General features: G+C 43.6%; 1 protein-coding gene across 2 annotated transcripts in view; it reads right to left on the reverse strand.

Moving 5' to 3' along the window:
* Positions 1-2,561: 2,561 nt before the first annotated feature.
* NR4A3 (nuclear receptor subfamily 4 group A member 3) overlaps positions 2,562-15,886 on the reverse strand; it is a 44,533-nt gene continuing 31,208 nt past the window's right edge. For both annotated transcript variants that reach the window (XM_058302616.2, XM_004457489.5), the window contains one exon: positions 2,562-5,863. In XM_058302616.2, coding sequence (XP_058158599.1) covers positions 5,616-5,863 — 248 coding nt within the window. In that variant the 3' untranslated portion in view covers positions 2,562-5,615. The remainder of the gene's footprint in view (positions 5,864-15,886) is intronic.

Genomic DNA, 15,886 nt, shown 5'->3' on the forward strand with positions numbered 1-15,886 from the left:
AAGCTATGGTAATCAAAACAGTGTGGTAGACCAGCACAAGGACAGGTATATCAACCAAAGAATAGAATTGAGAGTTCAGGATTAAACCCTGAACATCTATGGCTGATTTTTGACATGGGATCCAAGTCCACTCGATGGGGAAAGAAGATTCTCTTCAACTAATGGTGCTGAGAAAACTGGATATCCACATTCAAAGATTAAAACAGGACCCTACCTTATACCACATACAAAAACTAATAGTGGATTTAAATGTAAGAACTGAAACTATAAAATTCTTAGAAGAATATACAGGGAAATATCTTCTGGACCTGTATTAGGCAATGGATTCTTAGATTTTAAACCAAAGCATGAGCATTAAAAAATTAGATACGCTTGACTTCCTCAAAATTAAAACCTTTTTGCTTCAAAGGACATTGTCGATAAAGTGGTAAGACAACATACAGAATGGGAGAAAATATTTGGAAACTATATATGTGATAAAGGCGTAATATGTAGACTATACAAAGATCTCCTACAGCTCAACAACAGAAAAGACAATGCAATTAAAAAATGGATGAAGGACTTGAAAAGACATTTCTCAAAGAAGATATATAAATGGCCAATAAGCACATGAAAAGAAACTCAATATCATTAGCTGTTAGGAAAATGCACATAAAACTACAATGAAGTACTACTTCACATCCACTAGAATAGCTATTATTAAAAAAAAAAAAAAAGGAAAATAACAAATGCTGGTAAGGAGAATGTAGAGAAATAGGAACCCTCATACATTGTTGATGGGAATGTAGAATGGAGTAGCTGCTGAGGAAAAGTGTTTAATGGTTCCTCAAAATGATAAACATAAAATTATCACAGGACCTGATAAATGCACCTCTAGGTATCAAAAGAATTGAAAGCAGGGAATGGAACAGATATTTGTGCACCAAGTTTCCAACAAATGAGTGGATAAACAAAATGTGGTATACACAATGGAATCTTACTCAGCCTTAAAAAAGAGAGAGGTTCTGATACATGCTACAACATGGATGAACCTTGGAGACATCATGTTGACTGAAATAAGCCAGAACCAAAAGGACAGATACTGTACAATTCTGCTTGTATGAAATAAATAGAATATCCATAGAGTCAGAAAATAGACAGCACAGGTGACCAGTGGTGGTGGTAGTGAGGGAGAACGGGGAGGAAATGCAGAACGAATGCAGGTTCTCTGAGGTGTTGAAAAAGTTTTAGTACTGGATGTTGATGAGAGGGGCATAATACTGTGAATGTGATTAATCACACCGAATTGTATCATGGGAGTGTTTGGGATGGGAAATTCTGTTTTATATATGTTAACACTATTTAAAAGAAAGCAAGAGAAAGAATAAAGAGAGACTGACACACATAATACATGATGCTGAGCTGAATCTAAGAACGAAGGAAAAAATGCCCGAAAGGACATTACTAGGACAACTGAAAAAAACTGGAACAGGGGTTATATGCTTTATATCAAGGTTAACTTTCTTGGACTTGATAATTGTACTAAAGGTGGCTACATAAGTGAATGTACTTGTTCTTAGGATACATGGAAGTGTTAAACGTGGAAGTATTAAATCTTCAAGAGCATGATACTTTCAAATATTTAGAAAATAGAATAGAGTGATACAAAAATGTGGCAAAAGGTTAAAAGTTGGCAAATCTGAGTATCAGGGTAAGGTGTATAAAGGTGGAGCTTTGAAATCTTTGCCTAAGGCTCTCTCTCTCTCTCCTCTCTCCCTCTGCCAAACATCTACATTTGAATTTATATTCAAGGTGGCACACCACTATATCTTGCATTCTTTTCTTCCTAGTCATATTTCATGCCCAGAGTCAAGAAGCTGCTGCTGAGGAGCAGAGGAATAGTCCAGCTCCTTGACCCACACACTGCACATAGATTCTACAGAAAATGCTAAGCATGAACTGACGAAGTAAATTATAAAAGCTCCCACATTTCTTCTTTAGAACCATTGATACACAAACATATATGCTCTCACTCAGAATACCTGATGTCTTGGGTAGACTTAAAATGAAGTTGCATTTGTGTTATCTACAAAGGAGTTTCTAAGCAGTGTGGTAGTAATGGCTTGAACAAAAATGCAGAAAATATTGACCAATCTTTGACAACGATTCTTGTAAATTCTGTTCCACGAACAACTGATATCATATGGTCTCCATATAAAAATTAATCTTTCATACCTCTAAAGAGTACTTTTAGAGAACACATCGTTAGCTATAGTTGTTACATACAAGAAAGAAAAACAGGGTTTCATACACTCTGCATGTTGGTATCTCCTTAAAGCATCCAGCTGTGCTTTGCCCAGGGCGAGTACTCAATAAGTGGTTATTGAATTTAGACAGTCCTTCTTCCCCATCAGTGAAGTTTAATATCTTTCCAATCCAGAATGCCTATTAATTTTTCAGCACACACAGCCATTTGAAAAAATCCAGTTGGGGATGTGTTTAATAGTTCACAGTGATTCCTATCTCATAAATGATTTAGCAAAAACTGTTAAAGTGAAGCATGCTTATTCAACACACCAGTAGCCATTGATAAAATGTGATTTAATTTAATCGTTTAACTTTACATTGTTAATGTACAAGAGCATTTCCTTCAAACCACAGGTTAACATACACTAAAGAGCAATGCTGTTAGAGGAGCAGACAAACTTTGGAAACCTCTGCTGTCTGAAATCAAAGCAAGGCACTCTCCATTAACAGCTGGTGGGTTCCTGATCGCCGCCCGCAGAAGGCATTTCACACTGAGAACTCTCCCACCGAGGGGAAGAATCACCTGCTTTTATGCTCATCCTCTACGGAGCGTGTGTGGTCATCCATTCTGTATGAACTTGTGTGTCAACATTAAGACAAAAGAGAGTTGAATTGACAGATGACTTGGGAGGCTCTCCTGGCTGTTGCAACTATGGAAGACAGAAACACACTGGCTCTAATGTTAATTTTCAGCACTAGTGTCTGGACCTATAACTAAAAAATCTCCTTCATTCCTTCTAACCAGTAGCTCTGGCAGCTAAAAAAGGTGTTTTCCTTAAATCTGATGAGTGTCAAAATGCTAAGGAACAGCATTTCTCTAGGGCTCTGTTTTGTTTTTCTTTCACAGACAGGACAAAAACAAGGATTAACTTTCCAAATACTAAAGGTGCACGGGAGGGTTACATATGCACAATATTTCTAGTTTATTCAAATTCAATTTGAATTTGGTCTGAAGCTACCTGGTATGAAAGGTTAGCTTTCCTGATATTTAATAATGTTTTTTTATGTTTGCCTAGAAGCTTGAAAATTAATGCAAAAAGTACTACTTTGCTCCTGGTTATCTTCAGGTATAATGCAAATATTAGCAGTTATGTTTAGAAGCCTGCTTTCCTACAGATGCAGTAAGTTGAGTAGAAGGACTAGAAAGGGGAATTAGGGCCTGGTCTTGATTGCGTCTTCACTAGTTTTACCCTCTGTTGGGCCCCAGCTTTCTCCTCTATGAACTTGAGGGAGCTGGACTAGTTGGTCAGTCAAGCCCCTTCCAAGTCTAACATTCCAAGACCCTATCATCTTGATATAAAAATAATAATCTTTCTTCAAAGCTCACACAAACATAATACATGATCAAATATCAGAATGACTCTTTAAAAAAACATATATGATTTGCTATCTGGGTCATCCTTGGCAGCAATTAGGCAATTCATTTGGCATTTGTTTGATTGTATAATTTAATGACAATATAAACAGCATAGTTTTGTTATCTTTTCCTTTAAAAAGACTAAAGCAGAAGTGATTTAAAGCTAACAAAAACTACTGTAACATCAGTTTGACATTCAAAGTTTGTTTCTTAGCAAAATGACCAGAGATATTTTGACTTGATACAGAGTATATAATATAAAGACTTTTAGACCTAAAAATCTTCAAACATTATTTGAATTTAGCAAAACATAAGCAAAATTTTAATATCAAAGTGCTAAACAGTACTGCCTTAAAAGTCACTGCAAATGAACCATAAAATAACGGCATGGGAAGTGACATTTATTGTACAAATGGTTAATAAAAAGACACATTATAAATATATATATGTAACCTGCTATATTTATAGATATATCTGTTTATTTTTCTAAGTGGTATATCCGAGTCACTGTGAACACCTCATTGAAGTACTCTGTAACTCAGCTTTCAGGAGCTGGTGTTCTGGCAATAAATACAGGCAAAGCTATTACAATAGAACGTGCATACAAATGTTTATACAAATAAGGACACTATGCAACAAATTATCTCATAATAATATGGCATTAACAGTATAAACATAGAAAAGGGAGTACGAACACGGAATGTTGAAACGTAGCCCACTAAGCCTTCTAGTGCTCACATTCATACTATTTTTTTCAATAAGACTTGTTTGCTCTCCAAAAATGTTTCGTTAACTGATAACAAAAACTTAATATAGAGAGATAAACCTCACTATCCCTGATGCTTACCCTGTATGATCCAGTTCCTGTGATTTGTATGTCTGTCCTCCGCTAGGGATCAAATACTTGCCCGACTCAACAAATATTCCTGCGGCTTCTGAATGAACGTGTCAGTCCCTACAACTAAAGCAATTTAAGGAACTCTGGCAGGGTTGATGGAACGCTACCAAACGGGTGTATGCAATCCGTTTTCTAATGCGAGCCCCCTTCAGGATAGCTGAATAGTCAGGGTAGGGATCTGGTTCCATCAAGAATGGCCCAAAAGTCTTAGATGGACCCTACCTCAGAAGGGTTTCTACAGGGCAGGTGGACAAAGGCTCTGCTAGGAATATTAGGACGTGTCACTTGCTAAGCTGACTGCCTCCTTTTTATTTCCATGTAAAGTACAGGAGAGTTAATACACAAGACTGAGTAAGACAGCACTTTCAAAATTGCACTTGTATATGGAAGCGGACAGCCATTCTCATTTTGCTATGTCTGATTTATAGGTTTACCTCCATCTTTCACCATTTGTTAAAATAAAATATAGGAAGAAAGAAATTAAGAACAGGGAATTTCTGCCTTGTTTGCCCCACATACAAACCCTTGATACAGGAAGTGTATTCGAAAGGAATCGGTCTTAAACACATCTACCCTGGCAAACAGCCTTCGGCCGTTCTTTTTAAATACAAAGCAACCGTAATCGTATTCCCCAGAAAGAGCTTTAAAACAGTTATATTATTCTTTTTTTTTTTTCCTGCTGGGATAGCATCGTCCAAAAGTGCTTTGTTAGCAATTTCTTAGAAAAACTCTCATGAACTATACCCCCAACCTGCCCACCCCCCCTCCCAAAGCCTAAATATAAAACACAACCCCAACACAATACTCTGCAAGTTTTCTGGCTTCAGGTTGTAAGGAAAAGTGCCAGAAAGAAAAAAAAAGGTCTTTGTTTTCTCCAGGAGCTGCTTTTTCTCATAAGGAAGGCCAGGAAATGGGAGGTGTCCAGACCCATCCCGTTGCTGCCTGGCAAGCAGGTGCAAGCAGGTGCAAGCAGGTGCAAGCAGGTGCTCGCAGGTGCACGCAGGTGTTCGCAGGTGCAAGCAGGTGCTAGCAGGTGCAAGCAGGTGAGGCGGTGCCTGTGCCGGCCGCTCCCGCTCAGAAAGGCAGGGTGTCCAGGAAGAGCTTGTCGATGACGGAAGGCGGGGAGACCAAGTCTTCCAGCTTCAGGTAGAAGATGCGCTGGAGGCCCAGGGTGCAGATTTTCCGCAGCTCCCCCAGGGCACCCAGCACCTTGGACTCGGTGGGCTCCAGAGCCTGTCCCTTACTCTGGTGGTCTTTCAAGCTGCTTGTAATCTTGTTGCATAGCTCCTCCACTCTCTTTGGTTCTTTTAACCCATGCCGTTCTGCAGAGGGAGGGACAAGGTCAAGTTTATAAGACAGTTACATCTTAAGAGACTGTGGGTCCCTAATTGAGGTCTGTGTTCTGTTCCGCCATCTGGGATGGCATTTAAGGACCCAAGTGCCCTCCTTCCGTAAGGTAGGGCAGGCCCGTCTGCACTAGGCAACTCTCGGGTTTGAATCCCAGTCCTGCCACCTACAAGGTGTGTGACCTTGGGTAAGTCTCTTAACTTCTTTTTTTAGGAGATACCGGCGATTGTACCAGGACCTCATACATGGGAAGCAGGCGCTCAGCCACTGTGCTATAACCACCCCCCGTCTCTTAACTTCTGAGGCCCAGTTTCCTCGTGGGATGAAGGTAAGACTCGGACCTGGTTCCAGGTCTCTGTGCAGGGGAGGCACACAGTATCCCACACACAGACTCGCTGCAGTGGCTGGGAGTTTCCTCCGCTGACACGAGGGCTGTCCCGCGTGACGTGACAGGTGCATTCCTGTGTTGTCATGCTAACCAGCAGCGAGAGGAATTCAGCTTTCCTTTCCCTTTTTTTTTTTTTCTTTTCTCCCTTGAAACGCCTATCGACCTGCAACTGGCACTCTAGAAAATACACATGCCCTCCTGCTGGGGAGAAGGTGGCTTTGCGAGAAAGGGAGGAGGGCCGGAAGGAGGTGGCACCTGCACTCTACCCTGCTCCGAGGCCGGAATGCCAGGATTTTATGCTTCACAAAACTATAAATAAAGTGATCCCCAGGTGAAGTGTTATGGTCTCTTTTTTTTTCCTTCAAATAATAAAATTATTATTATCTAATGTTATCTATTTTTTAAAAAGATACATAAATCACACAAAAGGTTACATTAAAAAATAAGAGGTTTCTGTATGCCCCACTCCCTACACCCCCCTCTCCCACACCGAAAACTTCTTTCATTATTCTGGTACATTCATTGCATTTGATGAGTACATTTTGGAGCACTGCTGCACAGCATGGATTATAGTTTATGTTGCAGTTTACACTCTATCCCAGTCCATTCAGTGGGTTATGGCAGGATATATAATGTCTTGCCTCTGTCCCTGCATTATCATTCAGGACAACTCCAAGTCCCGAAAACGCCCCCACATCACACCTCTTCTTCCCTCTCCCTGTCTTCAGCAACTCCCGTAGCCACTGTCTCCACATCAATGATACAATTTCTTCCATTGCTAGAGTCACAATAATTCTATAGTAGAATACCAGAAAGTCCACTCTAATCCATATTTTCTTCCTCCATCCAGAGGGCGATGCCCACTCCACCTCTAAATTGAGAGGGGGCTTAGATTGTTATGGTCTCTTTACATCAGGTTAAGCGAAGTTCCCCAAGCCACACAGCTGCTCGGGGGCAGAGCTGGAGCCTGAACCCAGGATGTTCTGAGGCAGAGCCTGGCACCTGGCTCCCCAGCACGGGTGCACTTCCCTAGAATGAGGAAGGAGCCCGGGCAGCCAGCACGAACCCCTTTGCCCTCCCTCAGCATTTAGGTATCGGAGCCTCCTTTCCAAGGTAAGAGCCTGGTCCCACTTACCTGAGACAAAATGGTCATCTCCCAGTTTCATTACATATAAAATAATAATTCTTAAGAAATGCAAGACATCCATCCAGTGGGGAATCAAGTGTCAGTTTCTAATTATCCCTATATTTTATTTTGTTAGTTGGAGATATTTTTATTAGAAAACTTATTTCCTTCCAGTGAAAGCCAATCTGAAAAATGAAGTGACTACCCCAGATGGTTTTCTCTTTTCTTGCCCCAAATGGAAAGAGGCCTGAGAACGAGGAAATGTCATTTTTTTTCCAGCTCAGATCCTTGTGTGTGGTATGGGCGAGCTCCTCCCACTCGAGAGCTCATCTGCGAGGGGAAGTGCTTGGCTTTAATGACCTCTAAGGTCCCTTCCAGCTCTGGTGTATTATATTAAGGCATAACAATAAAAACTGCCAGTAGCATCTTGATGGGCGTCTCATCTCAACGCAGCATTAATACAGAAAAAAATGACACTACCCTTGGAGTCAGCCAGACCCAAGTTCTGGTTCTGCCACCTACTCACTGTGTGATGTAACCTCTCTAAGCTCAGTGTCCTCATAGGAAAATGGGGAATTGCAGAGGGGTTGACACACAAGAGCTTGTCTTCTTTTTCGAGTGCTTTCTGTGTCTCTTACATATTGATCAATAAGTTAAAATAAGAAATATCATAAAACCCACCTCTCTGGGTTGTTATGGGCTCAACTAAGATGATATCACAGGAAGGGGTTCTGAACAGCCAGTCCTGGAGACCATGCCTGACACAGGGCAGGGGTTGGAGCTGCAGGGGCATGCAAAAGGCAGTGAGGCCCCCTAGTTCCCCAACTTTGCACGATTTTTCTGCCCTGGGAAACTCTTAGCTAAGCAGCCTGGACACAGCCCGCCTTGTGACTTATCTTACTGAAACCACGGTCCCCAGCTTTCCGTCTCAGATGAAGCACCCCAGAATGAACTTTAAGAGACATCCTGCTCGCAGTAGTGCTCATCCCGAAGTTTGTAGCAAGAGCTTCAAATGTTCATTACCTCTGGCCAAGTAACCCCACTCTCGGGGATTTATCCGAAGGAAAAAATTCAGAAGAAGAATGTGGGAAAAGGTTATTTGAACTTTGTGTGACCTGTTCCTTATTGTAAATGTTATACCTGTTCTATTGTAAATGTTGCAGTTCCCTGTTATTGTAGATGATGTTCCAGTTCTGATAGCAAACAGCTGCTTGGTAGTTTCCAATAAATACAAGGTGGAAATTAGGGTGGAGGCTCTCAGTTCCTGAAGCTGTGAGTCCCCCAGTCCCATCTTTATCTCCTCTCTTGTGTCTTTCTCTCTCTGTCCTTTACTTCTAAAGTTCTGTATTGCCTTCCCTTCGAGCCAACCTATCACTGAGCTAATCTCAGGAGAGGAATGATACTGTTTGCACAAACACATTTCATACAATATATCTATCACAATAACAAAAAACTGGAAACAAAGGTCTGAGGATAGGGGAAGTGTTAAGTAAATAGTGGTACATCTGTACCATGGAAGGTCCTGTAGACAGCAAAAAAGGACAAACACAAAGGGCTATGAAGCAACACGGAAAAATACTCATTAAATAAAGGGTAGAACATTAAATTGTATCTCAGCTGCAGTGACATCTAGGAGAAAAAAATTCCTTCTGCATATAGAAAAGGATGAAAGGAAACAGAAAATGAAAAAAATATATTTATGGGGTTGTTGGATCACATTTCATCTTTCTTTAAAAATTTCCAGGTTAGTCTGTACAGTAAACATTGCTAAAACCGAAGCAGCTGGGGCTAGGTCCTTTGTGAAGCCCTCTGGTGCTTTTAGGGTGGAAGGTACAATGTAGCTATAACACAACACAAAATTCTGCTAATACCAAGATAAAACCTAATTAGGTTCATAACCCGGGGAGTGGCGCTTTCCCCCCAGTACAATGCCAATCCGTTCACTTGAGCTTGCCCTTCCTTTCAGTGTCTCCTGTCTTGCATAATAGTCAAGTCCCCACTTTTTATTATTAGGATAAAGAAAGCGAGCATGTGTTGGCTGGATTTCGGGAGGGGCTGACTTTGGAACACTGTCACCAGACTTTCTCATGGCCAAACTCACAGAAGGTGCCGTGGAGTTTTCCCTGCTCTCCAACCCGTTGTGACTGCTCAATAACTATGGCAACCATTATTTATTCAGTGAATTCAAGTGGAGGTCGATACCTCCTGCCAGCTGGATCAACCCGAGGCCTGGAATTCCTCGAGGAATTCAGAGACTCTCCTGTTAGAAGCCAAAGGCACCTCAGCCGTTCTTTGTTGTTCGGAACAGCTCCTGGATTTGTGGCTTCTTTACTTTTTCAAAAGGGCTAGGATGAAATTCAATCTCCATGCAAGTGACTGCCAGCACCTAGCAAGATTTTCAGATCACTAGGGAGTCAGTCCCGAAGTGTCTGGAACCTTCCTAATAATTTGAAATTCCTTCAAACCTCAATCACTGACATTTTCATTTAAAGGACACCCCCCACCCCATTTCTTCTTGTAGCTTGGTGAAAACAGCTGCAGAGCTGACATTGTCCTAAATTCTGGGGCAAATCATATATTTGGATATTCCCCCTTCCTACAGAATTATAGATGGAAGCTGGGAGCTTCAAATCTTTGCCCACTATCAAACAAAACACATTTCTCAGTGTTTGTTGTATTTTGAGCTACATACATTTTACCTAACGCTCAGGCACTCTGTATTCAAAACTGTAAAATCTAACTCAGAAATGACTAAGTAATGATGGGGTCATAATCACAGTATGTATGAATTGGAAGGGGCGTGAGTCCTTTAGTTCAAACTCCCACCTAAGTCAAGAACCTCCACTCTAAGGCACCATGAGACTGCCCCTCCCAGGCGTACTGTGAGTTCACTATTTCCTACCACTAATAAAAATTTATTTAATAGCACTTTATATTACACTCTTTTACTTTGATTGTTTTATCTCACTCTCACAACAACCCTGTCAACTAGGCAGGACAAAGGTTATTTTTACTTAATAGATATGAAGGCTAACATTCAGAACGTTATATGACTTGTCCAAGGTCAAAACCAACAACCGGCTAATTTCTGTCCCCCCATCCAGGGCTGTTTCCCTTAGACCAGGCTGCCTGCCGTCTCTGAACACCTCAAATGGTGAGGAAGGTCCGCCTTATCCCGAGATGAACGCAGCCTCTCGATAATTCCCTCCTGCTTTCCGTGTACCTAATCCATTCATTCACTAGTTAACTCTTCGGACACATGTTCACCGAGCACCCATTCTGTGCTAAGCCACAGTTACAGCCCGTGGGGGTCAGAGCAGTGAACAGAAGAGAGAGCCCACGCCTAACCTGTACATGGTGTCAATACCTAGATTCCCGTGTATTTTAGTTACCCATGTCCTGGACATCTCTGCTGAGAGAGAGAAGCAGGGAGGGAGGGGGGAAAGAGAGCGAGAATGAGGGACCGACAGACCATGGAGGGAAATAGAGTACGCACACCTGTATTTTATCCATTTACCTACTTACGATCTCCTTGTCTTTCCGATACCATTTCACCAAGGAAGCTTCCCTCTCTATCCCTGTCTAGATCACATTCTTCTGTGGCACTCCAGTCTTTCCTTTTGAAGGGTAAACACTGTTTAAATTCATGTATTTACGTGACCCTTGCCCTCCTCCATGCCCTTGGGGGCGCAGCCTGTATCTGCTTGCCACTGTCACCAAGCCCAGCCCACAGCAGACACCTCACAAATATTTGCCAAATGAATAAACGCACACACGAATGGAGGCTCGAGACTTGTGAAAAAGAATTAAATACTAGATGTACAGAATGCTGGGAATAAATACAGGTTGGGAGTCATTAAGAAGTTAACACAGTAAAAACAACTATACAAACCCTAAAATGAGCCATGAAACCTCAAGGAATTCAACGGAACAGGACGTTGGCACCCTACCTTTCAAAAACGGCCTTTAGTTGGATGGGGAGAAAGTTAAGTATTTCAAAACTGGGCCTGCTTCCTGTCTTGGTGGGGTCCCAGAAGTCCTTGGGGGCGAGCCCAGATCCGGTGTTCGTTTCCGCTCGACCAGCAGCCCGCTGGAGGCCCTCTGCGCCGCCTGCCCGCTCATGCACACAAGGAGAATGAACTTGAGGAGGCTGGTGTGGCCTCGACCTCCCTCTTCTCCATTTCGAAATCTCTCTGTTCTCACCCTGCCTTCTCCCCTCTTGCTCTGGAGAAAGCCCTCCCCACGTGGGCTCCCTCTGACTTTCTAGGCTTCACCTGAAGCTCTCTGTTGCTTCGTCAGTCTGACATTTTCTCAGAGCAGCTTTTCTCCTGTCCGTTCACTGTTCACGTCTCTCTCCCTCCATCAGAAACTTAAAAATAAAAAGCTCCTCTTTGACCCTATTTCCCTTGGTTCTGTTCCTCTTCCATCTCTTCCCTTCGATGCCAAATTCCTGGAAAGAGTTCTCTAGCCTTCCTGGCTCCACACGCTCAACTCCGACAGCCTTGGACAAGCTGCAGTCTGGCTTCTTTTTTTAAAAAGATTTATTTATTTATTTACTTCCCTTCTTGCGGCTTGCTCCTTTTCTTTTGCTGTCTCTTCTCGGCATCCATTTGCTGTGCATTCTTTTTGTATCTGCTTGTCTCCCTTTTGTTGGGTCATCTTGTTGTACCAGCTCTCCGTGGCGCATGGGCCAGCTTTGCCTTCACAAGGAGACCCTGGGACGCGAACCCAGAGCCTCCCATACGGTAGACAGGAGCCCAGCTGATTGAGCTACAGTCGCTTCCCTAAGAGTCTGGTTTTAATTCTAGGAAGCTGCTCTCTCAAACGTCGCCACCGTCTGTTTCCAATACCTCACTCAGTGGGACCTTCCCTGGACTGGCCCAGGGATACCACTGCACTTTCTAGTAGCATCTGGTGCCAGGACACCCCACGTCCTTCTTAAAGTTCTCAGACAGTACTCACCATGCAGATTCTGTCCCAATGGGAGCCTGTTCCCTGCCACCCAGAAGACAGCTTTCTCCCGTTTGCAGTCCATGGTATACATAGTCTAGACATTCCAGGGCCATCATTTGGATATTCCCCAGTGTTCTGCCTTCCATGTCCTCTCTTCCCTCCCTTGGCAGTTATCTCCTTTTCTCAAATGGAGTCAAGCCTTACCTCAACATTGATGTCTCCAGAATTGGCAACTGTACATTGGGTTTCTCTCTCCATCCAAGGACCTAAATCTTTCTTTGGTTGTAGGACACATCTCTCTCACCTTTCCCAGACATGTCCAAATGGATTTCTATGTCTTTGCTCCCTGAGGCAGCCTGGATGTCATGGAGACCACCCAAACCCACCACATCAGACACTGTGGAATGGGACTCCTTCACTCCAAATCCCAGCTCCACCACTTAGGACTGGGGAACTTTGGGTCTGTTTTCACATTTGCAAAGCAGGGCTAATAAGGGAACCCGCCTCATGGGTGGTTGTGAGAATGAGAGGATCTGCTGCATGGCAAGTATTTAGAACAGTGTCTAGCATATAGAGAGCACTTTATAAATATTAGCAATTCTCATCTCTGTCCCACTCGTTAGTTTCCTCTTTAAACCAGCCTCTTCTCTTGAGTTTCTCTTTTAATGCTATCACAATCCTTCCAATCCCATGGACAAGAATGCTCACCTTCACCTCTAACCACTCACTCCCCAGCCCACTGTACTTAATCCGTTGTAAGAATTCTGGTTATTATCTCTATAATGTTCCTTGCATCTATCTCCTCTCCTCAATGTCCACTGCCTCTCGCCCAGATCGTCAGTATCTGTTACCTAGATTGTTTTAATAGCTTTTAACTGGTCTCTCTGCTTCCCATCTCTGCTGTAACACACCCAAGAGCACTTCCAAACTTATCTCTTAAATACCATTAAACAAACTAAACAGGCCTGGCAGTGAGTATTAAAAAAATGGCAGCATTGTTCATTTCACAGGATCCCGATTACCCTTAGGTCCCCTTGCCCCTTGCTCCTCATGTGTGGTCCCCAGACCAGTGGCATCAACATCACCTGGGAGCTTGTCAGAAATGCAGACTCAGGAAGTGGTTGTGGCTCAACTGATAGAGCGTCCGCCTACCATATGGAGGGGCCAGGGTTCAATACCCAGGGCCTCCTGACGTATGTGGTGAGTTGGCCCATGCGCAAAGGTGCTGTGCGCAAGGAATGCCCTGCCACGTGGGGGTGTCCCCTGCGTAGGGGTGCTCCATGTGTAAGGAGCGCACCCCGCAAGGAGAGCTGTCCCGCACAAAAAAAATGCAGCCCACCCAGGAGTGGCATTGCACACAAGGAGAGCTGATGCAGTAAGATGACATAACAAAAAAAGTGACACAGTTTCCCGGTGCCGCTGACAAGAATGAAAGCAGAGGCAGAAGAACACACAGCAAATGGACAGACAGCAGACAATAGGGGGGAAGGGGAGAGAAATAAATAAAATAGGGAAACAGACATGGCTCAAGGGACAGAGTGTCCACCAACCATATGGGAGGGTCCAGGGTTCGATACCCGGGGCCTCCTGATCCGTGTGGTAAGCTGGCCCACACGCAAAGCTGCAGTGCACAAGGAGAGCCCTGCCACACGGGGGCATCCCCGCATGGGGGTGTCCCATGCACAAGGAGTGCTGCCCCACGTGAAAAAAAATGCAGCCTGCCCAGGAGCGGTGCTGCACACAACGGAGAGCTGACACAGCAAGATGACGTAACAAAAAAGAGACACGTAACAAAAAAGAGACGCAGTTTCCTGGTGCCACCGAGGGTGCAAGCGGACGCAGAAGAACATACAGTGAATAGACAGAGAAAACAGACAACAGGGGGTGGAGGGGAGGGGAGAGAAAAAAAAAATCTTAAAAATATAAATAAATAAAATACATCTTTAAAAAAAAAAAAGCAGACTCTCAAGCCCCACCCTAGACCTAGCGAATCAGAATCTGCCATTAACAAGATCCCCAGTGATCTGGATGCACATTCGAGCAGGAGGAGCCCAGTTCTGGTCTATCCTAGTCCCAGTAAGAGGCACCACCAAGTACCCATCCAGTCTCTGTTGCCCTATCTCACTCCCCAGGATGGCACCTGCTCCCACTCTGAATAGCTCTGCTATTAGGTGTTCTTACAGAGAGCTAAATGTTGCCTTCCTATATCTCCTCCTCCTGCCTGTGCTGCCCCTCTGAGCAAGGTCAAATTCTCTTCCTCCTGCCAGGGAGCAGGGGCCGAGGAAGGGCATGGAAGTAGCCATCAGGAGCCCCACTGAGGAAAAGCAGCTCCTCTTCCCGAGCAGGTTTTAGGGCCCAGGCCAACTCGGCAGCCACAATACTGTTCCAACTAAGGGGCAGGAGAAGAGAGCTCCAGGAGAGAGCAGAACCTCTAACTCCAAAGCTAGCCGATAGCATGTCCTGCTCGGAGTGCCATGTCTTCCTTGGGGAAGTCATCTCACTGCTCGTCTCACATCAGATTTAACATCCTTGGCTGAAGGACTGTCCCTGAGACGCCGAGGCATACCGGTCAGGAAGTCAGAAGTCATAGGCAGCCTGTGCTGGGGCTGCAACCCTGCTTCTTAGTCTGCCTGTCTTTGAGGGATTTAGTAGCATATGAATCTGTTGAGCTCTCTGACAAGGCCACAGACTCTTTGAAGGTAAAGGATAGTGTGCCTAGCATACAGCAGATACTCAGTAACTATTTGCTGAATTAATCTGAATTAAAATAAGCTGATTCTCAGGAATCCAGACTCTTTCCTAATGACAAAGTTGTAGGCTAAAAAGAATTCATTCAGATTTTCATAATTTGGGAGATATCCTGATATTCACATATGAAATTAACCCTTTCATTCCACCAATATTTGCCATGTGCAAGACACGAGTAATGCTAAAGTAATTGTAATGATGACTATGGCACTCTCTGCCCTCGAGAAACTCACAGTCTAGTTGGAAAAGAAAGACAGAAAGAATAAACTTGATGCAATGTGTACATCCAATAGTAGAAGCATGTGAAAGCCCATCTTATGTGTAAGACAAATATTATTTAAGAATCGTAATAATGAATGTTTGTCCCTGACATTTTATTCTCTGCAAAGTACATGCTAGCTCATTTCATTCTTATGACAAATCTGCAAGTAGGCATCATTACTCCCAGGAGAAATGAGAAACCTTAAATTCAGAGAGGGTAAGGAACTTGCTCAAGATTATACAGTGAGGAAGTGGCAGGATAAGGGCTTGAACTTTGGTCTCCATGCTTCAAAGCCCATGCCATCTATTTCCTTTTGAAACTACACTGCCCTGCCAAGTTGCACACTTAGTTTCCCTTGCAATTGTAGCTGCTGAATATGTTTGATGTAAAAACAGGGAACCAGAGAACTCTCGAAAAACAGGTGGTAGAGAGCGAGGCAGGTTCAGCCACCTGCCCGGCACGGCCATGCCACAAGCTGTACCGCCTTCTGTCCTTATGTCTGTCCTCCTTCTGCCTCCTCA

This window comes from Dasypus novemcinctus, chromosome 8 (assembly GCF_030445035.2).
Source record: "Dasypus novemcinctus isolate mDasNov1 chromosome 8, mDasNov1.1.hap2, whole genome shotgun sequence".
NCBI classification, from domain to species: domain Eukaryota; kingdom Metazoa; phylum Chordata; class Mammalia; order Cingulata; family Dasypodidae; genus Dasypus; species Dasypus novemcinctus.